The sequence below is a fragment of the Ramularia collo-cygni genome, assembly GCF_900074925.1.
Source record: "Ramularia collo-cygni strain URUG2 genome assembly, contig: RCC_scaffold05, whole genome shotgun sequence".
NCBI lineage: Eukaryota > Fungi > Ascomycota > Dothideomycetes > Mycosphaerellales > Mycosphaerellaceae > Ramularia > Ramularia collo-cygni.
This window is the reverse complement of record NW_019716259.1, coordinates 880,639-905,235: the sequence shown is the minus strand read 5'-3', so window position 1 is coordinate 905,235 and position 24,597 is coordinate 880,639. Positions and strand designations below refer to the sequence as shown.

Below are 24,597 nucleotides of genomic sequence, written 5' to 3'. Positions count from 1 at the left end.
GGTTATTGAGGGGGAAGGTGGGAATGTGGTGGAGGGGGAAATGATGGAAATGGGTGTTGTTGGCGGGGAGAGCTCTCGGCAGTGGAGCTCGGTGGGAGTGGGGAGCTGCGGGAGGAGCAGTGAGATGCGATGACCTACAATTCTCGTGTCATTCTAATCTTGTCATGTTGTACAGCATCAACGTAGAGATGATACGACATTCCGTGCTGAATGGTCTGATCTGATGATGGGAGATGAAGGTGAAGTGGGCAGACATGCTTGGAATTCATCGTACGAGATCCTCGTCGGGTCAAGCGCCATTGATTGGATGGGAGAACAGGGCAGCTGCGGTGTCGATCCCCGCTTGCCCCTGCCAACCATCCACCCTTCGAGGAATTAATTAATCAATCATTCGACGCGCAATTGTCATATAGAAGTGAATTTCCTCTCTCACTCCTCCCTCCAACCATCCATTCCCAAGATGGGCCTCCTCCAAGATATCGGTGGGCAATACACAACCCACTTTGGCCAGACTGCATCCTGGAAAGTCGGGCTCAGCGCCTTTGTCCTCTTCTTCATCGCCTCCATCCTCATCAACGTCGCCTCGCAACTGCTCACACGCAGGAAATCCACCGATCCTCCCCTCGTTTTCCACTGGATCCCCATCATCGGCTCGACCATCACGTACGGCATCGATCCTTACCCGTTCTTCTTCAATTGTCGCGAGAAATACGGCGATGTCTTTACTTTCATCCTGCTGGGCAAGAAGACGACGGTGTGTTTGGGGACCAAGGGGAATGATTTCATCTTGAATGGCAAACTGAAGGATGTCAACGCCGAGGAGATTTATTCTCCCTTGACGACGCCTGTATTCGGCAGGCATGTCGTCTATGATTGTCCCAATGCCAAATTGATGGAGCAGAAAAAGGTAAGCAAGCAATATCAATATCAATATCCCCGGGGATGGATTCCAAGGACACGGCCTGACATGATGGATAGTTTGTCAAATATGGCCTCACCTCGTCGGCCCTCCAATCCTACGTCACCCTCATCTCGGAAGAGACGCGTCAGTTCTTCGACAAGGCCAACCCACACAAGAAGTTCGCCGCGGACAAGGGAAGCATCAATCTGCCTCCCGCTCTGGCCGAATTGACCATCTACACCGCCTCGCGTTCCCTCCAGGGCAAGGAAGTGCGATCGCGCTTTGACTCCTCCTTTGCCGACCTCTACCACTACCTCGACATGGGCTTCACTCCCATTAACTTCATGCTGCCATGGGCTCCTCTCCCGCAAAACCGCCGGCGAGACTATGCGCAGAAGAAGATGGCCGAGACCTACATGTCCATCATCAAAGAACGTCGCGAGGCCATCAAGAATGGGGCGGATGAAAAGGGTGGGGAGAGAGAAGAGGACATGATCTGGAACTTGATGAACTGCGTCTACAAGTCGGGCGAGACCATCCCTGATGTCGAAATCGCGCACATGATGATTGCCTTGCTCATGGCCGGCCAACACTCGTCCTCCTCAACCTCGTCGTGGATCTTCCTTCGTCTGGCCTCCCGTCCGGATATCCAAGAGGAACTCCTCGAAGAACAGAAGCGCGTGTTGGGAGTCAACCCCGACGGAAGCATCAAACCCCTGTCCTACGAGAGCCTCCCCAAACTCGCTCTCCTCAGCCAAGTCGTCAAGGAGACGCTCCGGATCCACGCGCCCATCCACTCCATCATGCGCAAGGTTAAATCCCCCATGCCAATTGAAAACACCCCCTACATCATCCCCACCTCCCACGTCTTGATGGCCGCTCCTGGTACCACCTCCCGCATGGACGAACACTTCCCCGATTGCCTCTTGTGGGAACCGCATCGCTGGGACGAAACTCCCTCGGAGAAGTATGCCCATCTCGCGCCCACCACCAAGCAGAGTGCTGTGGTGGAAGAAAAGGAGGATTCCGGTYATGGTCTGGTCTCCAAGGGTGCCACTTCTCCCTATCTCCCCTTTGGTGCGGGAAGGCATCGATGTATTGGCGAGCAATTCGCCTATGTGCAGCTGCAGACCATCACGGCCATGGTGGTGAGGGATTTCCGATTTCGAAACCCTGAAGGCGTTGAGGGTGTTGTGGGTACCGATTACAGTAGTTTGTTCAGTCGGCCGTTGAATCCTGCCGTTGTGGAGTGGGAGAGGCGGATAGAGAAGTAGATTGATGAGTGTTGATAGATCAGATGGTATGAGATGAGTATAATGAAGATCGTCTCCGCTGGAAGAGGCCAAGCAAGAAGAGTTGTCGTGGACGTCTTTCTCATGAAATCGCTGCTCTGATGGTGATTTTATGCACTCCGCGATACATCCACTCTATCTCCCCGCAATTCATACATGCCATTCACACTACAATACATCTTCAGCTCTGCGAGACGGTTAGACGATGTGGAAAGCAAGTTGTGCACGACGAAGTCGCTTCATTCGGAACACTAGCGGCGGACCATCCCGTCAATCCGTCTCGCCGGCCCCCGCTCACCTCACTCAACACAGCTCCGGCATTGTGAGGCTAACAACGCAAGCTCCCTCACATCTCCTTCAGCACTCCGCTGTGCCTGCTTGAGATATCTTCCGAGCCAAACCACCACCACCAGGCCCACTGCGCAAACCCTCCGATCACCTCCACCTCCACAAACATCAACATGRCCGCAGCCATCAAAGCCCTCAATGCGAAGATCCGCAGCAACCCCGTCAGCGATTACTTTTGCYCCACACGTGAGTTGTCGTCTGTCCCCAAATAATGGCCTTCACTTTGAGAAGTGGAGCAAGCCAGCAGCTAGAAGATCATACAAACTAACATATCCAATCACCACAAACAGATTTCTGGGGACCAGCCAGTAACTTCGGAATCCCCATCGCAGCAGTAATGGACACCTCCAAAGATCCCGAAATGTAAGCTCCTCCTACCTCCCATCTCCTCCCACCATTCCACCCAAACTAACCAGCGAATTTTTCCCCCCAGCATTTCCGGCCGCATGACCCTCGCCCTCTGCGGCTACAGCGGAGTTTTCATGCGCTATGCCTTCGCCGTCTCTCCCGCCAATTACCTCCTCTTTGGATGCCACTTGGTCAATTTCAGCGCGCAGATGACGCAGGGATATCGATTTGTGAATCATTTCTACATGGGAGGACGGGAGAAGGCGTTGGAGGCCAAGGCTAAGGAGGGGCTTGCACAGGCGGAACATAAGGTTGAGGGGGTTGTTGAGCAGGCGAAGGATTTGGCGGGGCAGGCTAAGGCTAAGGTGGAGAGTGCTACGAGGTGAAAGGGAGGGAGGATATCAACTTTGCTGGAGGTGGTTGGAGGGAGCGTGTTTAGAGGGGCATTGCAATCTTGCGAGGAGGAGATGTGAGATTGACTGTATAGCATAGCATGCAGATGGACAGTGGCATCAAATTTTGTGACATCTTCAATCGGGACGATGATCTATATCAATATCACATCACATCACAGCCAGTACGTGTTTATGGAAGTCGCTCAGTTTGCGTGCGACTCGGGTACGCATCTGAGGATTGGTCTCAGCGGGAAGATGAGATGTTGGGTCATGATAAGAGCAAGCCTGGCATCCAATATCCAGGATCGCTAGGCTAGGCTGGGCTATACGACAGCAAACATCGAGATACCTCACGAGCATGGCTCGCGCAGATGGCAGTCAGTCTTGGGGAGGATCGCACTGAAGACCATGAATTGCACGAATAGATAGGAATGGGTAGGGACAGCGGGCAAGCTTCGCAATGTCGGGCATCTGTCATGTCTCCATCCAAACCTCCGACAAGCAAACACTCTCGACCAGCATGCCAATATACATGCAAATCGCATGCTGGCGTTGTGCCTCGTCGGCGACAGACAATACATTCATCCCATCCTCCCGAGCGAAAAGCACACACAAAAGTCATCCACGAAAAGACCCCCAAGAAGACATTTTTCTTTTCAAAGTCTGTACTCCCTTCTCGGACACCGCAAACTCATCGCCACAATAAAGTGACCCATCGAGAGTGGGCTTCCTATAATCCAGGAGGACGTTCTTCTAGACCCAAACACCCTTCCGGAGAAGAGCTGGCATTGCAACACCTGAAATTTTGCTTCGGAAGCGCGGCAGTTGCAACGTGGCGATGGGGCATCTTTTTGATGCCGGGGAGAAGAGGTTGCAAAGGTGAGGAAATCTTTTATAGCGTGCGCCGTGGGGCGGGAGCGGGAGCGGGAGCGGGAGGGAGGGGAGGGATTGGCTGCTTGGCGTGATGAGATGTTCGCGTGAGGGCGGCTAGAGAAGGGCTGACTAAGGTAGGTACCTACCTACAGCCTATAGGTTTCATTCTTCAATCCGCGTTGAAACGAGACGGTGTTTTGGAATCTCCTTGCTGGAGTGTTCTATTTGCAACACCATCATCAACAGTCTCTCTCTTCCCGTAGGAAAACAACCCAAGGTGAACCACCACCACCCTTATCACCATCTTTCTCGTTCTTATCGCGCCCTCTCTTTTCCACCTCTCGCCTACTCCTCCAATCCGCAGTTCCACGCGACGTTTCATCAATCTTCCACAAATCCCCCGAACTCCAAGAAAAGCCAGGCAGGCACGCGATTCTCACCCCCCTGCTCTTTCCTTCTAGCTCTCCACTAATCTCCGCTACCTTGTCCAGAAGGCTGGGGAAGCGAGAGAAATTACCACCATCGCATCGGTGACGTCGATGGGTGGACGGTTGTTATTGTTATTGTCCACGGAGTATTGCTCCTACACGCTCACCGACTACATGGATAAGAATAATCTATAATACTTCCCTCCCGCGTCCAACGTAAAAGAAATAATCCCCGGGATATCTCTTCCCCCTCCCACAAAAAAAAACCATGGCGGCAACAAATCTCTCCTCCACAGTCCTCAACAGCACAAACACCTACCGCGAAATCCACCGCGTAGACCCTCTAACCTGGAACACGACCCTCGCGGACTTCGCCCAAGAGGCCGCTCAAGCTTGTATTTTCAAACATTCCGTCCGTAGTCCCAAAAAACAATCCTTCCCCCACAACTTGGTTGTTGTTGTTTGATTGAAATATCAGCACCGAGAATTAATTCTACTACAAAAATGGAATCTGATTGGTTGCGTCTTATGAAATTATAGGGCGGTCCTTACGGTGAAAATCTCGCAGGAGGCTATCCCACTCCAACCCTCGCCATCGACGCCTGGGCGAACGAAGAACCTCTCTATTCCTACAAAAAGCAGAAATTCACCGAGAAAAATGGACATTTCACACAGTTGGTGTGGGCGAATACCACGGATGTCGGGTGTGCGAATGTGAATTGTGGTAATGAAGGGGGAGGAGAAGGAGAATTACAGGGAGATTTTTTGATTTGTGAGTATTGGCCGAGGGGTAATGTGCAGGGACAATTTGGGGATAATGTGTTGAAGCCGGTGGGGAGTGGGGCGTGGAGAGGGAGGGGGAGTATGGGGTGGTGGGCGTGGTGGGGGGTTGCGGTTATGGTTTTGGGCATGCTATAGAAGTAGTCCGCTGCAAAGATGCTTCTACTTCAGTGCGTGGTTACATTCTGGTACATGGGAAACCCCGTCGAGAAAGAGAGTGGATTGGGTTTTTTGCACCTGTCTGCAACGATCACGATCACTTCCTCGCAGCGGCATGTGTCAATCGAACTTCCCGAATCTCGTCCCATCGAGTGGAACCGCCGAAGAGCAGCCACGCAAGTCGCGAGGTATATAAGCGGCATAAATTGGTTTGCAAGCGATGGCGCTCATCACATACAACACTGCAGTAGCCGAATATGACGATGAGATGGATGGACATGGCCCACGACAAGACATGACCCTGTACGAGGCGAGTGAGACCGACTGCTGCCCAAGCAATGCACAACTGAGATGATTGCCGCACTCTTGTCTATGCTGCTGAAAACACAGCAAGTGTTTGCGATGCRTTACATACATGTCATGACAGTGCAGTCATCCCGCCCTCAACGACAGCCTCACACATCGACATGGCTGCATAGGTAGCAGTTGAACAATCGAGCTTCATTTCATCGTAGTATGCTGCCATACTGATATCACATCATTCATAGAAATCTCCCATCTACCTCACCCCTCGACCCCTACTTCCATCCCCCTCAACACCCCTCCTCACCAACAAAGCAAGCTCTTTGAAAGTAACCCTCTCCCCACTACCATACCCCCCAATATTATGCCTCTTACTCATATTCGCCGCCAAACCCTGGTACTGTCCTCCCAGATTTCTCAAAAACAAAAAACAAAGCATCTCCTCCGAAAACGTCCCATCACCACCCTCCCTCCTCTTGGATATCTCAATGGAACTCTGGTTCAATTGCGCCGGAGCTCGCCTCGCTTCATGACATGCAGCCATTTCATTAAACTCCTCCCACTTCCTCCTCATATCAAACACATAGGTTTCGAAATCTCGACTGCCCTCCAAGGTGATTTCCTGCAGAGCAGAGAACCGTGCAAAAGCTTCATCACTGCCTCTCGGTCGACATAAATCTTCAATGGCGCTCCACATCTCCCTTGCAGCTTCCAACCTCGATATTCTCGCCCACAAGACTTTCGTCGTGCTCTCGCGTAAAGCTGCTTTGAGCATATCATCCCTCCTCTTGTAAATGGCCAACTGCTTGACATATTCATTCCATTCCTCAACACTCACCTCTTCACCTTCTTCTACCGTTGGTTTACTCGGCTCCCGTTTCACCCCAATCAGAACATCTCTCGTATTCTCTTTCATGGCAGCAGACAAGAAAGCCTCTTTGAAACTTGCGTAGTCGTCTCCAAACCCAAAAGTTCTCGTCCCGAGGGCGTTCCTATAACTCTCCCCATTACCACACGTGGAAGCTGCGAGAATTTCCACAGCAGAGCTCTCAAGAGTGAGTCGTGTAGGTCGGATATGTTCTTGTTGGAAGGAATTTAATGCAGCGAGAACACGTTCGGCATGCAGGGCATTCAGACCAGGTCCACTCTGCGAAGAAGCTGTAGTGTCAAGATTCTGGCTCAGAGTTGTCATATCTCCGTCTCTCGGTTCTTCCAATCCTGGATCTGCTGGAGTATCATAATGGCAAGGGGTATCGGAACTCGCACAGACATCGCAAATCGGCCGCGCGTTGTTGCACTTGGTCTTCTTTACTCGACATGCACTGCAAGTGGTAGAACTCGCGCCTGGGATGGATCTTGCACCTTGTGGCTGCTCATCGCTACCTTGCGCACAAGTGCCAAACTTTTTGAACTTGAGCTTCATATTCGCCACATCCGTTCTTTTGAACAATCCATCCGGATTCGTCTTTTGCAGGAATTTCAGCACGTCTCCCACGTTCGTCCCAATAGCGAACAGTCCATCCACTGCTGCCTCCACCGCTGGATTTCTTGCTCGGCGACGATGACCAGCGAGATGGACGACATCCACCGCGGGATGGTTATGATATGTCTTGCGATGTCGTATCTGCCAGTTTCCAGACGGATCATGAGGATCCACCGCAACGGCAGCCAGAGACATGGGACAATTCATTCTATTGCTCGTCCTGTTTATTCTTTTTCTGTCCTCTTTACGCACGGCTTTGTGAGAGACTTTGCCATGTTTGGAGCAGTGGAAGTATCTTTTATACAACTGTTTCGCAGCATTCCTCTTACTGGCTCTGCGTACCAGCTCGTAGCCATGCTCCAGTGACCAGGCGTGCATGGCGTTCTCCAATTCAATCTCATTGGGGTAGACAGCCTCTGGCGGGGGTGGGAGTTGGTAGACAGGCTCGTCTATGTCATCATTCATCTGTTCGTCCTCGTCGTCATCATCGTCTTCGTGGACATTACCGCCGGCGTTTCCATTGTTCACAGTGTTGCTGCTCGCTCCAGCGTCATTCTCCCGACGGAGTGCATCCATGAGTGCTTCCTCGTAGTTGACTCCGGGCGGGGAGTTGTGCTCGGGTGGTGGTGCACCGGGGCCATGGCCGGGTGTCGGTGGGATGGAGCGATTGCCATTTTGAAGATTGCCTGGGATGTGTTGTTGCTGTCGACGTGTTGGAGTCGCAATCTGTCGTGATGTACCTTGAGGAAGGCTCTGAAAGAAATGTGGAGGTGGTTGCTGTTGCTGCTGTTGGAGATGGTGCTGCTGTTGTTGTTGCGCTGGATTCTGTGGGAGCTGTGTCGGATATGGGTAGGGAGGCTGCGTCGGTGCGTATGTTACCGCAGAAGGCGGATAGCCGTATTGCTGCGTATAAGCTGGGTCTGAACCCAATCAGTGGTGCCGTTCTGCTGCATCGATATCATTTCATTCCATTCCACTCACACGGCGGCGCATCATTGTGGTTCATCGTTCAAAGCCCGCTAACGGCATCGCGTGGATGTGGTATGTCGTTATCGGCTGGGGAGCTTCTTGATATCGTCCCACACTGCCCTGCACGCCGCAGCGGGCCAGCCCGAATCTTGGCGCATACAGCGGCAAAGTCAAGACGATGTGATGTAGATTGTACAATATTTGCTTCGAGGCAAATTGATATTGATGTTGATACTGCATTGAGGAAATGGCTAGACTCTGAATTGTCGACTCGATCATCAAGCATTGATTGTCTCAAAGATCTATATTCGACGAAGGCATCAATCTCACCCATTCCGTCTCTACTCGGAAATACACCCACACCCAACGTCTCAACAGCTCAAGAACCTCCAACAAGAACACACCTCCTTCCAGTCCGTCCAGATTGACCAAATGCAGCGACAGTTTCATCGACCATGCGAACCGCAATGCAATATCAAACGCAATGACAAGATAGTACAACATTGGGGTTCGGAAAACTCGCTGCTGGCGTAGTCCATAAGGCGACTTGTGGCGATATCGCGAAAGAAATGTGAGATCCCAGTCCATGGAAACATCCCACCAAAAACTGTAGAGGGAATTGGTGATGGCGGCCAATCGCCTGAAAGGTCATCAGCATGAGTTTTGTACTTCATCAACGCATTGACTCACCAAAACACTATCAATGTCGGATTCTTCCTCGTCATCGAACTCAATACAATCACCGGAAAAGCAGTGGCATACTTTGCGGCGTTTGCCCATTGCCCTTCCTTCAAACACTGCCTCAATCGAATGAAAAAAGGCCATGCAATCGACAATGGCACAATGACTTCGTGTCCACAAAGTCGATCTGGTTTGTTCGTAGTCYCCAGTCCTTTCAAGAACATACAAATCGTCACAAACACCTCGGAAATGGGCTTCGAGTACGATGTGAGAGCATCTGCGAGTAGGACATCCCCAAATTTCTCCGGCTTGGGTTTCGCAATCCCTCCAAATGCGATCCTGCGCATTCCTTGGAAGAACCTCGACACACCAGCAGAGTTGGTACTGCCATACGCCGCGCTGATAAATGGGTACCGCGGGAGGAAGAAAGCCGCCAGAATGAGGAAGAACAGACAGTTCGGTATCCAGGAATGGGAAATCACAAGCTCTGCATCTCCCTGGGTCAAAGTCCAAAAGAGGAGAATCGCGCCCAGCCATAGTCCTGTGAGAACCCCGGCAAAGCGATATGTAGACGTGTGAAGTGGCGGCTCATCGTCCGTGGGTCGGATCGGGTATCGTATCAAGGTGAATATGTCAATGTTTAGACGGTGGAAACCATGAAGATTGAGCGCCCAGAGCCAGATTCCAAGGATCAACTCGAATTGGAGACGAAAGGGCAAAGGCAGGACCCGGCTGAAGGTGTCGGGTCCTTCTGCCGGGTTCGCACTCATTCTGGTTGAAAAGAGGGGATGGAGAATGTTGTGACAGGTGTAAAGATGGAATTCTAGGTGGAATCGAGGGCGAGGGTTCGGGGGTGATTTAGGGTTTCGGCAGGGTCGGGTAGCGCGTGCTTTAATCAGCGGACTTCAGCTTGAAATTTTGTGCAGCCAGTGAGATCGGTTCAGATCGAATGTTGCCGCAGTACCTATGTACGTGCTAACTGCTGCAATCACAGACTTCGTCCTTCCTGCGAGCTGGGGCAGCGCAGTTTTAATGGCGTTGTTGAACATGTTTGACAAGACATTGAGCTCTTCGTAACACTGCTTGCATGTTTTGGTGGCAGCAGCTCCCTATCGACGAGCGTGGTGGTTGCCAGCAAGCTTCAATTCCCTCAGCCCTCGTTTTGTTGCGTTTGCTGCATGCTATCCTAAGACTCACATGCATCGAGTCGCAGCCGAGAAGATGCTTCTCAGTCCATACAGAGCGACTCGCTACAATGAACTGTTGCGAAGCATCTATGGTCCAGATCAGTAGAGCTTTACTGTTCGTTGCAAATCCTCCAGTGCAAATTGGTGTGCTTGATAAAGGAGCGTGCAGCGCCTTAAGTTCAATGCCTATACACAAGTTTCACGGTTCTTGGAAGACATTGGAGCCATTCTGCTTGGCTTTGAACCACTGGAAATGAACATTCTAAGCACCATTCAACATGTTTTTGAAGTGTTAGGGGCGAGAGTATTCGCTCTCGTTAATACCGGATCAATGGGTGTAACACGATTGAAGGTTCATACCACACGCCATATTCGTCCTTACAACAAGAGCTACTCCGGAGTACAACAGCACGAGTGGTCTGGGTGCATGGATTACCTCAGCACTGCTGTCTCATTGGGTCGTGTGAGTGGTAGGCGATGCCAAGGCCCGAATTCTGGTAAAGCTCCAGGAGCTCCAAAGAGCTTCCCGCTCCATCCTCGGCCTCTCCATTACTTTACTATATATTTCTTGCACCTCTCGGTCACCACATCAACAAGCATATACTCCGATGTGGTCTAGTGGTTCGTTGACAAACACCTTTAAACCAGCATTAATTCCATACTAACATCGTCTCCAGGTTAGGATTTCTCGCTCTCATGATGTACCGAGGAGGCCGGGKTTCAATTCCCCGCATCGGAACGATAGTACCTGCCTGTGGCAGCGTCCCTTTTGCTTTTTGGTCGTCGCCGGCAAGCTGGCTTCTGTGCCGTTGACAAAATTTCCTTTTTGGGAAGTTGAAGTGAAGGGAAAGTCTGAGAGGACATTTGCACTTACCAAATACAACGGCAGGAATTGACGGCAGCTACGAAATGCGACAGCATGAATCGACGATTGTACACTTGAGCCTTGGTTCAAATTGATTGATTCATTCAAGATAGCATTTTGTACATCGAAAGTAAAAGTTGGGGTTATGTGCTTTTCGCGAGCTTTCAAAGTTTTGTGGGTCTGCAGGCTGCTTCACAGCACACTACATATCAGCATGTCAATAATCTGCTCCCGTGACTCCTTCGACAAAGCTTTCAATGGCTTAGATGTATCTTCAAAGGTGTAGCATGGTTTCTTTCACGAGGAGCTGCTCCCGAGCTCCGGTAAACATGTATTCACAAAGCCTGACCTGGACTGCGAGTTCCCAACGTGCACAACACCGAAAAGACGTTGATATAAGATTCACTCATCTGCCTTTCGACGTCCAGAAAGAAGGAACGATCGACTCTGCGCCAAGGAACGGAGCTCGGAGCTCCAGCCTTCAAGTTTCACTTCACGTCACGTCACGCCACGTCCTCCTCCTCCACCCATCAACAATCAGAACTTCCAGAAAATTAACATCTACTATTGCACGACTGTAGCGATGCTCTGTACCCTCGATATACCACGAATCTCAATAACAGTCAGGCACGATCCGCGGCCTCGGCGGTTAGCAATGTCCATCCACTTTGACCAAAGGCAGGGCATCACAGAGATTGGTCCGATCATCTCGTCTCCTCTGGTCTTCTCTGGACACTCTAGACGATGCGAGGGAAGTATCAAAGAATCAGCTTTCCTTTTATTGAAAGTTTGAAACATCATTGCCAGTCACGTTAAAAGTACACTCCGTTCTCATCAACAGTTACCCTATATCTCCTTTCCCTCCGAGCTACTTGGTATAGAAGAGCAATGCATTCAGAGCTTGGAAACTGGACTCAAGAAGCGATTCATATATTTCCCCATGGATTGGCCTGGTGCCGTGCAAATGGATCCTACTTCATACTCGTGGTGATTTGGCGCCTTACAGCATTATGAAGGACTCCACCAAAGATGCGACGCTTCTCCAAACAACAATCATGCAGTGAGAGCTGTCTCAGAGCTGTGAATCTCTGTTGCTTGCTTTTCCCCACCCCGCATGCAGATTCATTCACTTGGAAATCCGGCACAAACTAGCGTATGCGAACAGTCAGCTCCCGCTTCTTCTGGCACTACCGCGGACCAACAACTTCTTTTCAATTCCATCCGGCAAAGACAGCCTGAAAGTCCTTCTTATCATCACAAACAGCAAGTGTTTCCTGCAAGCCTTTGTCCACCACCACCTTACACTCATACACCTCACAACGATGGCCAACGACACCACTTCAACGTCGAGCTCGAGCCCGCGCGCCGATCCCGAGCACTCCATCAGCCCACCACTCCCCCGCGCAGCCAGATTCACGCCAGTGAACGTCGACGACCGGGGCGAGCCACGCCGGCTAAGGCACGTTACTCGTGCAGCGATGCAGCAGCACTCAAGGGATGGCACTATTGGCGAAGACGACGGTCCCGAGCCTGGATTCCAAGGTCGGCCGCATGGCACAGATTTCGGTACGCCTTATCTACATGGTAGTTAGCCACGACGTCTCCTAAACAGCGCACGCTTCCACTAACTAGTTGTAGACCAAGTAGAGCATCAAGACGATGTTACTGAGAGCGAGAATGAGGAGTACGAAGAGGAAGAGCACGATGAGGATGAGAGGGGGGAGCAAGACGTCGAGGCAGGTGCTCCGGTTGCCAATCCGCCATTCCCCAGATTCTACAACGGCATCAGGCGCACCACGTCCACCTCTGCTGGACCCGACGCCCAAGGTGCCGTTGATACAGGTCCTGCTGTCCGCGCTTCCGGCAGCTCGGCCGCTGGTACCGCTACTGGAGAGACCAAGAGAGGACGGAAACCCGGCGCTACGAAGAAGGAGAATGCCCGCCCGTGGGGTGATGCTGAGTGCATCGCACTTCTCCAAGTAAGTGACCTAGAACTTTGCCATCAGGGCTATCGTTGATTTTCCATACTTCCCATGATCGATCGAGGTTAATGGCTAATGATATGGTAGTTGTATATCGACAACCCAAAGGCGACCCACAAAGCCATCGCCGAAATGCACCACGTCAGATTTTGGCGGGCCGATGCCGCTTGGGAGGGTCGCTCCTTCTCGGCTTGCCAACAGCGCCTGATTGCGCTGAATGACAGGAGTCGCGATCGTGCAAGACTTCCTGGCGTGCTGGCGGAGATGAAGCGTGCTTTCGCGGCAGCCGGCGGGACTGAGACGGAGAATTTTGCAATGGCGGGGCCCGAGGATGAGCGAGATAAAGGGGCAACGGAGGAGCAGGGACGGGTGAGAGGTGTTAATTCCGGTGGAAAAGCGGGCGCTGGGGAGGAGGGGGAAGATATCACCTCAACACCCCGGAGGACAACGTTTACGCAGGCCGAAAATGTCAGGATACCTGCACCTGACGCCGAAGCTGTTAATGCTGCCAGACTGCTGCTTTCACTCTCAGGTAAGCAAATCTGAGCAGAACGGCTGCGGGCTGTGTCCTCAGCTTTTGCAAGCCTGCTGGAGTGGTAACGATCTGAGCTTGATTTTCATGGCGTTTGATATTGAGCTGCGATTTGCTTCATATCTGCAGCTACCCATTTGAAGGTTTTACTTGACCGCAGCGATCATAAAGCCATCAAGAAAGTCTTTTGTCTGTCCGTCTCTCTCATAAGACTGGAAGATCGGAACCAAGGACGCCTCGACCCTCTCATCATCCTTCACGAACTCAACCAAAGCCATATCTTTCTCCCCATCTTGCATGATCTGCCTGACGACATTGTCGACATAGATACATCCACCTTTTCTAGTGAGCTTAACAGCCCAGTCAAAGTATTCGGCCTGCTCTTCCCAATTTGCGTCTATGAAGATCTACACCAGAGTCAGCAGCGGTATTCACAACATCTCTCGTCTTCGACACGGGGAACCTCTTCTAATTACTCACAAAATCAAACACCTTGCCCTGCTGAGCAAGTTTAGGCAAAATATCCAATGCAGCACCWAGCAGAATCTCTACATTATCGCACCCTTTCGTGTTCTCCACCGCGACATCGCGATGATGTGGGTCGATCTCGATGGAGGTGACCTGTACACCTGGCACAGATTCAGCGAACCAAAGCGTGGAGTACCCGCCCAAAGTTCCAATCTCGAGAATGTTTTTGGCATTGGTCATTTTGCAAAGGATGGAGAGAAAGGTCCCCTGAGATGCGTTGATGGATATTTCGGGCAGGCCATTGGCCTTTGAGTTTGACAGAGCATGTTCGAGCTGAGGAGTGTTCTTGGACAGCGACTTCTGAGCGTCCAAAGCTTTTTTCATATCAATGTTAGAGCCGAAGTTCGACATCTTGAATGACTGTGTTTCTTGATGAGATGAGCAAGGGAAATGGAAAGTTGAGCGCACTCTTTATATGTAAAGTACTCGGACAGAGCAGGAAGTAAAGCCAAAGTCAATATCATCCTTCTACATGCAAGTCATGGTTACCTTTACGGGCTGCAGTATGATTACACAGTCACAAGTGAGTCATCCCGTCCGTCGAGCTCTACAAGGACATAATTGTACTCTCGGAGCAAGACTATGTCCAATGAATGTTAGAGACTCTCCTGCATCCTTGCACATACTTCCCTAAGCATCTGCCTGAAATTCCCGCATGCTCGTTACGCTCGAGTACTGGCAGGCTACGCGCAGATCAACCAGGCAGCAATATCCGAAGCATCATCAGATGTGAAGATCCGAAGAAGCTGATGAGTCGGCCGGATGTGGCATGGAGTCTTACGCCGGAACGCTGTCCCTCGTACAATGCATGCTGGCTGGCTGACGATTTCAGTGCAAAGAGCGTGAGTCATAATGTGAGGTAGCACGGCCGCCTCGAGCAGCAAGGAGATGATGAACGTCGTTCGATGACCTGCAGAAGTGCGTATGTTGGCATCCCTGTTCAGAAAGACTGAGCTCCTCGCATGTCGTATCTCACACGTATGCAAGTCGTTTGAAGAATGTCGGCCGAGAAATACTGGTCGTCCAGTCACCAAGACCTCCGGCTCATCGGCATCACATGTGTTCCCGCGAGCGATCGTATCGAGGTCTGTAGTCTGATGGTAGAGTATACCTTGGAGTTCATGATGTTGACGACCGAGGGACGGATTGATGGAAGCTGTCCATCCAACCAGGCGGGGTTCCTTGCAGATCTTGGCGCCTGCAAAATGTTCGTCTTTACCTTCATACACACATTCTTTCGTGATGATTGAGGGCATTGCGAATATCCAAGAAACAAAGACACTTGCCTTGAGTTCATAATCCTCCCCATATCAATCAACATGGCCACCAACTCAGAGACCGCTCCCAAGGACCCAACCTATAACTACACCCCAAACCACAAGCCAAGCCATATCATCAACCACACTTGGCGTACAGCCGAGAATAGTGCAGCCTACCTAATCCCGACTCTGCAGTCTATGGCCTCCCATAACCCATCTCTCAAGCTCCTTGACTGCGGAGCCGGTCCTGGAACTCTGACGGCCTCCTTCTCCAAGTACATGCCACAAGGAACCTTGGTCGCGACAGATCTCTCTCAAGAAGTCATAGACCAAGCCACGGAGCACGCTAGGTCTCAAAAAGTCACAAACATGACCTGTCACACTGCAGATATATACCACCTTGACCAGACTTTTCCAGAGGAATCCTTCGRCGTGGTTCACACGCATCAAACGCTGTGTCATCTATCCCATCCTTTGCTTGCTCTACGCTCTCTCCTCCGAGTATGTAAATCTGGAGGTGTGGTGGCGATCCGCGAGAGTGACATGCGGATGTGGTCTCTTCATCCGTCGTCGTCGGCTTTGGAAAATTTCCAAAAGCTGATGATGCGATGTATGGACTCTCCTACGATAGGATCGAGATTGGTTAGTTTGGCAACGGAAGCTGATGTTCCGCGATCAAACATCACAGCGAGTATGGGGACTTGGTGTTTCAGCACTCCTGAGGAGAGGAAGATGTTCGGTGGTGCCATGGCGGAGCGAGCAAAGAGTGGTAAGATGAGAGAGAGATCTGTGAGGGAGGGTTGGCACACCTATCAGGAATTAGATGAGATGGTCAAATCGTGGGAAGGCTGGATCAGTGCTGAAGATGGGAGTATCGGATGCATGAATGGAGAGGTTCTAATCCGAAAGCCATGACGCCAAACATAGAATGCTGCAATTAGCATGGACCCCGAGGCCTTGCTTGAAGAGCCTTTGGTATCTTCCATTCGTGCGCCAGTATTCCCCGGTGACCTCAAATCTCCACAATGCGATCCAGCATGAAGTCGCAATGGGTATACTGCTGAAAATCAAAGAAGCGTTGTTCGAGCAGCTCCTCGTACTCGGCTGGCCGAAGTCCTGGACGTTTGAAGCAATGAAGTAGCTGCTCCTCGAAACCTAGGGAGTTGCGAACCACACTGAAACGACCGAAGGAGGAAATGTTCTGCCGGACCTCTTCAACGATTTCTTCGGACTGAAAAGACAGCGATACGGGTCTTGCGCTCTGTGACTCTGGTCAGCTTCCAGACCTTCTAAACACTCGTCCGGGACAGACTTGCGATGCGAGTTATGTGCTGATGGAGCAAAGTCATGAGGTCATTGACGACATCTTCTTTCTTCTTCTGCCGAACAACGGCCTGAACCTCCCCTCCCAGCCAAGTAAGACACGAGGCTTCGTCTTGTGGGGTTTCTGTAGAGGTGTATCTCGACATTTTATCGGCCAATCCGAAAGAAGAACTCGCCAAAGAACATGCAAATGGCCGCAGTAGCTTTTCAAAACGTGCCAGTGCCTGACGGCTGTTCTCCTGTTCTTCTGATGCTGCAGCACGCAGTCTGTTTGCAATGCCTGCCACGTCAAAGGAGTTTGGCTGGTAGATAGTGCGTATCCCTTGACTTCGACAGTGTGTTTGGAGATCCGGGTGGTTTTTGACAATCTCTGATATTGATTGGAGAATTTTTTCTCGCATTGCATCGATTGTGTTCGACTTGAGAGGCTGGCCATGCGCAAGGAGGAGCTCAACAATCTTGACCTCGGATGGCTCCCGTAGCATACGGACCTTCGTATTGTTGACAGTCTTCTTGTTGGGGCCTGTTTTGCAGGTATTGGATGTCTGCAATCTCGTTTTATGCGATTGGCCTCGCATTCGATTGCTACTATGGCGATAAACCTCGACTGGGGTGTGCTCATATGGAAGTGTACACCCAGCTTGACGGATATCTTGCGAGTGGTGAACATCCGCTGTCTTGATGATTGTCCAACCAGGCTGTGGCGCTGGAATTACAATCTTCTGACGGTATATTGCCGCCTTGATTCGATATGTGAAAGCTCTGGCAACAGCATTTCCTGTTCCGGTCTGGAACTTTCTGGGCACAGCGAGGTAATGCTCGTTCTGCAGAGCATGAAGTATCTGCTCAGTATGGCCTCTCCACCACTCTCTCGAGTCGTCTGTCAAAGAGTTCCACAACGTTACCAGCTGTGAGCCCCAATCCCTATCGTCCAATGGAGACTCCATACGGCTGCGAAGAACGAATGTGGCATGGTACTCAAACAGGGTGTGTCCGTCCTTCCTGATGAGGCCACTCAGCTTCTCACGACAGCCGGGCCCGCTATTGACGACGGCGAAGGCCAGATCCTTGGCGATGGCCAATAAGATGTCTGCACGCTTGAGTAGACGCTGCACCGATGGGTCATGAGTCTTCTTGAGAGGTATCGCGCGGCCGAACTTGTCTGGGAGATGTTTGTCGGGAATCTGCGGGAGACCTTTGAGCTGTTTGATCACGCCCAGTGTGTCTTCCAGGTTGCTTGATGGTGAAATGAGAGTCCAAGGATTGTGGTTATGGCAGGAGCGCATGGGAGGGAGGCGAGCAGCCTCCCCAGGATTCGCCATTGTCTTTTGACAAGCCAGAAGCGAGCGAGGGTGTGCTGAGAGATGATTCACAGTCAGTAATAGCGCAAAAAGGTCCAGTGCTAGTGTGTGCTGGTGATGAAGTTACGCGAGGTCGGAGACGTACGTTGGCTGTGTGGTTCGGCGACTTGCTCTTCGCGTCTTTAGCATGACGCATACCTTGTTTACTTTACACCTCCTCGAGGACACTTACAATACTACGCCAAGGTGGGTGGCAATGAAATGCACAGTAGAACTATCAAATCCTCTGATCCAAGGCTCCTCAAGAGCCACGAAGAGATACAGTCTCGATGGCATCGCTTCCCGGGTCTTATTCGACAAATCAGCCATGGCGAGCTGGATCTTGTCCATCGGGGGGAAGTCTTACCTACAACATGCCTATCTATAGCATCCTCAGATTCCCGACTACGTAGGCTTTACGTGCAGCAGGAAGCGGGCGCAAGCAGCAACGCCATGAGCGCTCTACAGAGTATCTCTGTGGCCGTTCTCACAACGTTCTGTCCTATTGGAACCGACTGGACTTTCTTAATCGACCATTGAGATCTACCCTCCGGGACCTTGTGGCCTGCTGACTGACCTCTCAATATACACATCTCGGCTCGAAGTCGTCAAGTATCGTGGTAGCGGCTCATGCACGAGGGTACGGGCAGCAGTTGGAAACATCGACCACGTTCGAAGCAATCAGCCTCATGCTGGTATGATTAGGGAACCTGCTACGATCTTTCAGCGCTGAGACGAAGTTCCGAATTTGCATTCTGCAATGCTATTCACCATGATATGAGGAGCCTTGTGCCACCGAGGACAGCATTGCAGCGACCTGGTAGGCGGATTCAAAGAACTACATGTATGCAGGCGGTATGTCGTGACGGGCCATGAGACAGGTGCCAATACAGTACTTTGGTTTTCGCAACACGAAGYTGGGCGAGGACGTTTATAACCAGCTGGCAAGGCAGGAWCTCCCCGATCACACTTGGAAGACGATGCGTCTTTACCACATCAGCCCATGTTTCTGTAATAATAACGTGGCACATACCTCAAGGCTGTCCTGAGATCCAAATTCTCCTTCAAGGCATGAACGAGAATAGCACAGTGGTTGAAACAATCGTTCAATACTTTCCATTACAAGCGCTATGACGCTCTGAATTACTATACGACTCCCATCTTTCCAACAATGCAACGCTGGAAGTCGATTATTAAACATGAATGCTCGCTCGTGCATAACCTCGTGAACCGTCAAGTCTTGAGTCCGGCTAACCCTACGGGCCACCCTTCGTAGACCGCCGTACTGTCTTATCCTCCTGTCGTGAGACACGCCAATGATGTGTATGTGAAGGCACCATCCTCTACAACGCCAGACCGAAGATACCGAGAAGGCCGGCAGCAAAGATGCTGGAGCCGTAGGCTTGAGCAACGTTCAAGGCAGCGGCAGCGCCAGTGTCGGATGGGGTCGAGGAGGATGTTGGGGAGCTCTCAGAGGCGGAGCCAGAGCCACTTGTGGATGAGGGGGTCTGCGAGCTGGCTGGTGCGCTGGAGCTGGAGCTGCTGGAGCCCGCGTCCGCTTCAGATGCGTTCTTCTCACCGCAGGTGATGGATCGGCATTCTTGCTGAGGCGTTCTCTGGTCGGGGTGTGCCATGACRCAGAGGTCGATCCAGCGCTCACAGACATATGATGGGATCATCTCGGCGTAATCAGTGATGTTGGGTGTGCTGCCGTCCGAGCAGGTGCAAGTCCAGTCAAGCGTGGTCTAAGGAGGAGATACTGTCAGTCAATGTTCAAGGATGATGCGCGTGTGTATGAGCACTCACGTCCTCGCATTTGTTGCCACCAGCGGCGACCTGACCACCGCAAACCTTGGGGCAGTTGTTCTGTTGACCAGTGCACCATGCGGAGCGCAGGGAAGAGTCGACCACATTAGGGTCGATCTGGAGCGCGCCATCGTCGCCGTAGAAGTAAGTTGTGTTTCCCGTTGGCTCGACAGTTGTGTTCTGCGCGCTGGCGACAGCGACGAGAGCCGTGACGGCGATGAGGGCGGAGGGGAACATGCTTGCTGTGGTTGGGATGTGAGGTCTTGTGGATGAATCTGCTTCGGTTCTGGTCAGCGTTATGAAGAGAGTTGCAAGATCGGCGGCAAGCCTCCGCTGCGAGTGCTTTTGTTTACCTTTCAATGGCACACGGGATGCAATAGCAATGGGCACTGTTCGTGGTGTGACGGCGCTTCTTGATGACAATGTGTTGATGGAGCGGTGATTGTTGTTGGAGGAGAGGAACAAGGAAGAAGCTGGAAGGTCTGGTCAGGTCAGGAACAGGCGGGCGCAACTTCTTTTTGAAGCACGCCCGGGTCAGGTCGCTGTAACCTGTTGCTAGGGCGAGTGCTAAACTTTAATAACGTCCGGCCCGCTATTGTATCTGGCCGAAAGCTCCGCTGTCCGACGAACGATCTTAAAGGTCGATGGCAACAGGATCGTTCTCCTCCATGTGAGGTATCCCGATCGCGTTTATTTCTTTCGTGAGAAGCTCATTGAGTGCCCTCTGCACCATCTCAAAGTCCGCGGAGTCATGGCAGAACCAAACGCGTGGAGCTCTGAACATGGACTAAACTGGCAAGCGTTCTTTCGGAAGCTGGGCGCACTCCCTGCATGCATGCAGCTTGGCCACACTTCTGGTTGCCATTGGCCCAGACTCCATGGCCGCTACTTCAACATCTTCAACTCCCGCCACTTTGTGCTCCATTCTCAGACGGAGCCCACAATTTCTGCACTGATAATAAGACACCTTCTCCACTCAATGTGCCGCTGTGCCGTAACGCAGTTACTGTATCCTTCACCTCGTGGGGTCAGCCGCAATCTTAGCAAACAATCAAATGTCGCTTGCTGCGTGCGCGGACCGCACGCCGAGGGAACCGTTCCAAAAGATAGTGCCGGCAGTGTCCGCCATGGAGATGAGCCGATCACAGATAAAGGCGTTCATACCCGACCGTTGCGATCGCTGGCCCGCTCCGAAATGAAGATGTGTCTGCTCTCGATACTTTTTGAGAACGGCTTCGATGCCCGCGTGTGAAGTTTACTGTGACTTCACTTCGCAGCCGTCACCCAACAGCCGAGCGTCGCGAACCGCGGTGCTCTGAATTCCCCGAAGTTGATGATGGTACGGAGTACTAGTAGCTCTACGCGTTCCGAAAGCGCAGCAAGGGGAGGCTTGCTGCACCGGCTTAGCATTGCAGAGGTGGGTGATCTTGCCAAAGGTCTAAACGTGGTAGACTCAAGATTGTACACAGTACCAGCTAGAGCCTGGAGGTCAAGACCTGTGTAACAATACTGCTCGTTCGTAATCCTGGTGTCTATCCTGACCTGTGACGCTTCTCGGCCAGGGTACCGTATACCTTTCCTCGACTTCACTTGCTGGCTTCAGTGGAGTGTTCCCAAATCGCCCATATTGAGCTGCTCCGGCCACTTCAACGGGCTGTGATATACGAAGCGCGTAGTAGTAAACGAATCTGCCAGGGCACATGGAGGGGACGATTCATTCTAAAGGCTGCGGAAGACCAGTTGAAGACATTTGATTGGCCAACGAAGCGCAATGCACAGACCACCTCCAGACTACCATTGATTCGACAAACTCACATCTTCAGCAATCAACAACTTTGCGTTGTAACATTTCTTGCAACATTCCTCGCCATGAGTCGGCAATGCATCCTCGCGACTTCACAGCTCAATCAATGGTCGCTCGACTACGATGGCAACCGTGACCGCATCATCGAGGCCGTACAAACCGCCAAGGCCGCTGGCGCGACACTCATACTCACACCAGAGCTAAGTGTTCCTGGATATGGACTGCTTGACCACTACCTGGAGAACGATGTGTACTCGAATTCATGGGACATTACAGCAGAGATCATCTCACATCCGGATTGTCAAGACATCATCATCGACCTAGGTCTACCAGTTCAACACCGCGGATGTCGCTACAACGCACGTGTAATCGCTCTCAATGGCGAAATTCTGGCAGTGCGACCCAAGCTAGACCTCTGTAATGATGGCAACTTTCGCGAGATGCGGTATTTCCAACCTTGGCCCAGACAGCAGGTTGAGGACTACAAGCTCCCGGCAGTCATTCAGAAGCTCTCTCTCGGACAAACGACTTGCAGAATTGGCGAAGTGGCGTTTGAGACTTTCGATGCTTCATTCGCATCGGAGACGTGCGAAGAGCTGTGGACCCCGAACTCGCCCCACACGGTCTATTCTCTTGCTGGGATCGAGATTGTGCTCAACTCAAGTGGCAGTCATCACGAGCTGCGCAAGCTGCACACTCGAATCAACCTCATACTTGAGGCCACTGCGAAGAATGGTGGCGTTTACATGTAAGTTGTGACAGGCGGCAAAGCCTATGATCGTTCGGAATTTCGATTCCTTCCTCAAGAACGACAGTCTCAAGCAYGGCCGGATGTCGCGCGTTTGCAAGATGCTGTCCATCGATATCTYCATCGTCTCTCGCTTCTGGTTACATATTCTGACTTCCAATCCCAGGTACTCAAACCAACGTGGATGCGATGGAGACCGACTGTACTATGACGGATGTGCCCTGATCATGAACTCGGGCAAGGTCCTCGCGCAGGGATCTCAGTTCTCATTGCGGGATGTGGAAGTCAAGACTGCGCTCGTCGATCTGGACGATATTTGGTCTGCTCGCACCTCACCAAGCCGTGGACTGCAGGCAAACAATCCCGAAGTACGCAAGATCGAGCGCATCCAAGTCAAGTTTCACCTATGCAAAGACCCGGACATTGTCGATACCAAAATCCATCTGACCGAAGCGATTGAGCCCCACTACCATCTTCCGGAGCAGGAGATTGCCTACGGACCTGCTTGCTGGATGTGGGATTACCTGCGGCGGTCCAAGGCTGCAGGGTTCCTTGTGCCTCTCAGCGGCGGGATTGATAGCTGTGCCACAGCTACAATCGTCTTCAGCATGTGCCGGCTTGTTGTAGCCGWAATCAAGCAGGGCAACAAGATTGTCATTGAAGATGCACAGAGACTGTGCGGCAAAGATCCAACTGGTCTCACCGCCGAGCAGTTCTGCAGCCATATCTTCAGCACAGTGTTCATGGGTATGAAGGAGCAGTCTTCCAAGGAGACTCGAGGTCGCGCCAAGGAACTGGCGGAAGTAATCGGCGCTCAGCACATCGATACCAATATCGACGATATGGTGAAATCCTTGCATGTCCTCGTCTCAGGCGTCATCGGTATGGAGCCCAAGTTCAAGGTTCACGGCGGTTCTTCAGCGGAAAACCTGGCACTGCAGAACTTCCAGTCGAGATCCCGCATGGTCTTGGCCTATGCTCTGGGTCAGCTTCTTCCGACCTCGCGGGGTAGCACTGGTGGGTTGCTCATCCTGGGGTCGGCGAATGTCGATGAGTGTCTTCGCGGCTATCTTACCAAATACGATTGCTCCTCGGCCGACATCAATCCAATCGGCGGGATCTCCAAGACGGATCTCAAGCGCTTCATCAAGTGGGCAGAGAAGGACTTCAAGCTGCCGATCTTGCGCGAGTTTCTCGACGCCGTACCTACTGCGGAGCTTGAGCCCATTACCGAGACCTATGTTCAAAGCGACGAAGCCGACATGGGATTTACCTACGACGAGCTCTCGACGTTGGGCCGCCTCCGCAAGATATCCAAATTCGGCACCGTCAGCATGTTTCGAAGATTGGTCGTCGACTGGAGCGACCGCATGACCCCACGTGAGGTCTACACCAAAGTGCGCAACTTCATGTACTACTACGCCATCAACCGTCACAAGATGACCACCATGACTCCGGGGCTCTACTTGGAATCCTACACTCCAGATGACAATCGGTTCGATCTGCGGCCGTTCCTCTACCCAAAGTTCATCTTTGAGCACCGCAAGATTGAGAACATTTTGAAGAAGATGGAGGAAGGTGAGGCTGGACCTCGACCTGCTACCTAAGACATGCTTGGATGGTTGAAGCGCGCACAATCCCTCTCCTCCGTGTCGACAAGTTCGGCAAGTTCGGCAAAGGGTAGGGTGTCGCGCCAGTCAGGCCACATCAAATCCAGTAGAGCACGGGACAGAACTTTGCAGATGGACATAGACACGTACACAAATTCCCAATCTCGGTCTCCCGATCGCCTCATGTGTACCTCGACCCTTGCTTAATAAGTGTCAATGCTGACAGTAGACTACAACGGCGAGGCGAGCAGTCCCTGATCAGGTTCCTTGTTGTTCGCGCTCAGTGAACTGTTGGTTGTAGAGATTGCAGGTCGTACAGCCTGAACCCGCAGCCAGAGGTGCGGGTGCACAGACGTGAAATTCAATCTGTGCGAGAGGTACGCAGCAAGGGAGAGCTTTTACCATGGTTCTCGCGGCAGGGCGGAGAGGAGTCCATGGATGGTATCACCATTGGAATCCAATGCAGATTTCCAGGGCGAGAGCCACTGTCAAGTAAATCGGTGAAAAACACCTCACGAGTCGCGTAGCTTTCATGCCGTGCCATGTATAGAATGATAATTTTACGATGGAGCACCCAACGCCGCAGCGCAGCGCCGTGGAGAGGGGTGATATAGTGCGATTGTGCGACGATGTCGAAAGATTCTCAGTCCCGG

At 51.9% G+C, this 24,597-nt stretch overlaps 11 protein-coding genes; 6 read left to right on the top strand and 5 right to left on the bottom strand.

Annotated features, from left to right (window-relative positions):
• Nucleotides 1-460: 460 nt before the first annotated feature.
• On the top strand, nt 461-2,175 carry RCC_04090 (probable cytochrome P450 51; the record flags this gene model as incomplete). XM_023769367.1 has 2 exons in its annotated part: nt 461-907; nt 979-2,175. 2 exons carry the CDS (start codon nt 461-463, stop codon nt 2,173-2,175), a joined length of 1,644 nt encoding a protein of 547 aa, XP_023625135.1.
• Nucleotides 2,176-2,654: 479 nt separating this feature from the next.
• Nucleotides 2,655-3,275, top strand: RCC_04089 (probable FMP37 Found in Mitochondrial Proteome; the record flags this gene model as incomplete). XM_023769366.1 has 3 exons in its annotated part: nt 2,655-2,727; nt 2,832-2,904; nt 2,975-3,275. 3 exons carry the CDS (start codon nt 2,655-2,657, stop codon nt 3,273-3,275), a joined length of 447 nt encoding a protein of 148 aa, XP_023625134.1.
• Nucleotides 3,276-4,853: 1,578 nt separating this feature from the next.
• RCC_04088 (related to the plant PR-1 class of pathogen related proteins) lies at nt 4,854-5,503 on the top strand (the record flags this gene model as incomplete). XM_023769365.1 has 2 exons in its annotated part: nt 4,854-4,997; nt 5,126-5,503. The coding sequence occupies 2 exons, from the start codon at nt 4,854-4,856 to the stop codon at nt 5,501-5,503; spliced, it is 522 nt and encodes a 173-aa protein (XP_023625133.1).
• A 580-nt stretch (nt 5,504-6,083) lies between these two features.
• On the bottom strand, nt 6,084-8,316 carry RCC_04087 (uncharacterized protein; the record flags this gene model as incomplete). XM_023769364.1 has 2 exons in its annotated part: nt 6,084-8,230; nt 8,292-8,316. 2 exons carry the CDS (start codon nt 8,314-8,316, stop codon nt 6,084-6,086), a joined length of 2,172 nt encoding a protein of 723 aa, XP_023625132.1.
• Nucleotides 8,317-8,573: 257 nt separating this feature from the next.
• On the bottom strand, nt 8,574-9,730 carry RCC_04086 (related to ERD1 protein, required for retention of luminal ER proteins; the record flags this gene model as incomplete). XM_023769363.1 has 2 exons in its annotated part: nt 8,574-8,919; nt 8,970-9,730. 2 exons carry the CDS (start codon nt 9,728-9,730, stop codon nt 8,574-8,576), a joined length of 1,107 nt encoding a protein of 368 aa, XP_023625131.1.
• Nucleotides 9,731-12,334: 2,604 nt separating this feature from the next.
• Nucleotides 12,335-13,540, top strand: RCC_04085 (uncharacterized protein; the record flags this gene model as incomplete). XM_023769362.1 has 3 exons in its annotated part: nt 12,335-12,578; nt 12,651-12,991; nt 13,082-13,540. The coding sequence occupies 3 exons, from the start codon at nt 12,335-12,337 to the stop codon at nt 13,538-13,540; spliced, it is 1,044 nt and encodes a 347-aa protein (XP_023625130.1).
• A 132-nt stretch (nt 13,541-13,672) lies between these two features.
• RCC_04084 (related to O-methyltransferase) lies at nt 13,673-14,405 on the bottom strand (the record flags this gene model as incomplete). XM_023769361.1 has 2 exons in its annotated part: nt 13,673-13,933; nt 14,007-14,405. 2 exons carry the CDS (start codon nt 14,403-14,405, stop codon nt 13,673-13,675), a joined length of 660 nt encoding a protein of 219 aa, XP_023625129.1.
• Nucleotides 14,406-15,373: 968 nt separating this feature from the next.
• RCC_04083 (related to delta-24-sterol methyltransferase) lies at nt 15,374-16,228 on the top strand (the record flags this gene model as incomplete). The annotated part of the gene is made up of 1 exon (XM_023769360.1): nt 15,374-16,228. The coding sequence occupies one exon, from the start codon at nt 15,374-15,376 to the stop codon at nt 16,226-16,228; it is 855 nt and encodes a 284-aa protein (XP_023625128.1).
• A 374-nt stretch (nt 16,229-16,602) lies between these two features.
• Nucleotides 16,603-18,327, bottom strand: RCC_04082 (uncharacterized protein; the record flags this gene model as incomplete). XM_023769359.1 has 3 exons in its annotated part: nt 16,603-17,993; nt 18,083-18,117; nt 18,170-18,327. 3 exons carry the CDS (start codon nt 18,325-18,327, stop codon nt 16,603-16,605), a joined length of 1,584 nt encoding a protein of 527 aa, XP_023625127.1.
• A 992-nt stretch (nt 18,328-19,319) lies between these two features.
• On the bottom strand, nt 19,320-20,019 carry RCC_04081 (uncharacterized protein; the record flags this gene model as incomplete). XM_023769358.1 has 2 exons in its annotated part: nt 19,320-19,721; nt 19,783-20,019. The coding sequence occupies 2 exons, from the start codon at nt 20,017-20,019 to the stop codon at nt 19,320-19,322; spliced, it is 639 nt and encodes a 212-aa protein (XP_023625126.1).
• A 1,632-nt stretch (nt 20,020-21,651) lies between these two features.
• Nucleotides 21,652-23,941, top strand: RCC_04080 (probable Putative glutamine-dependent NAD(+) synthetase; the record flags this gene model as incomplete). XM_023769357.1 has 2 exons in its annotated part: nt 21,652-22,334; nt 22,501-23,941. The coding sequence occupies 2 exons, from the start codon at nt 21,652-21,654 to the stop codon at nt 23,939-23,941; spliced, it is 2,124 nt and encodes a 707-aa protein (XP_023625125.1).
• Between the last annotated feature and the right edge of the window lie 656 nt (nt 23,942-24,597).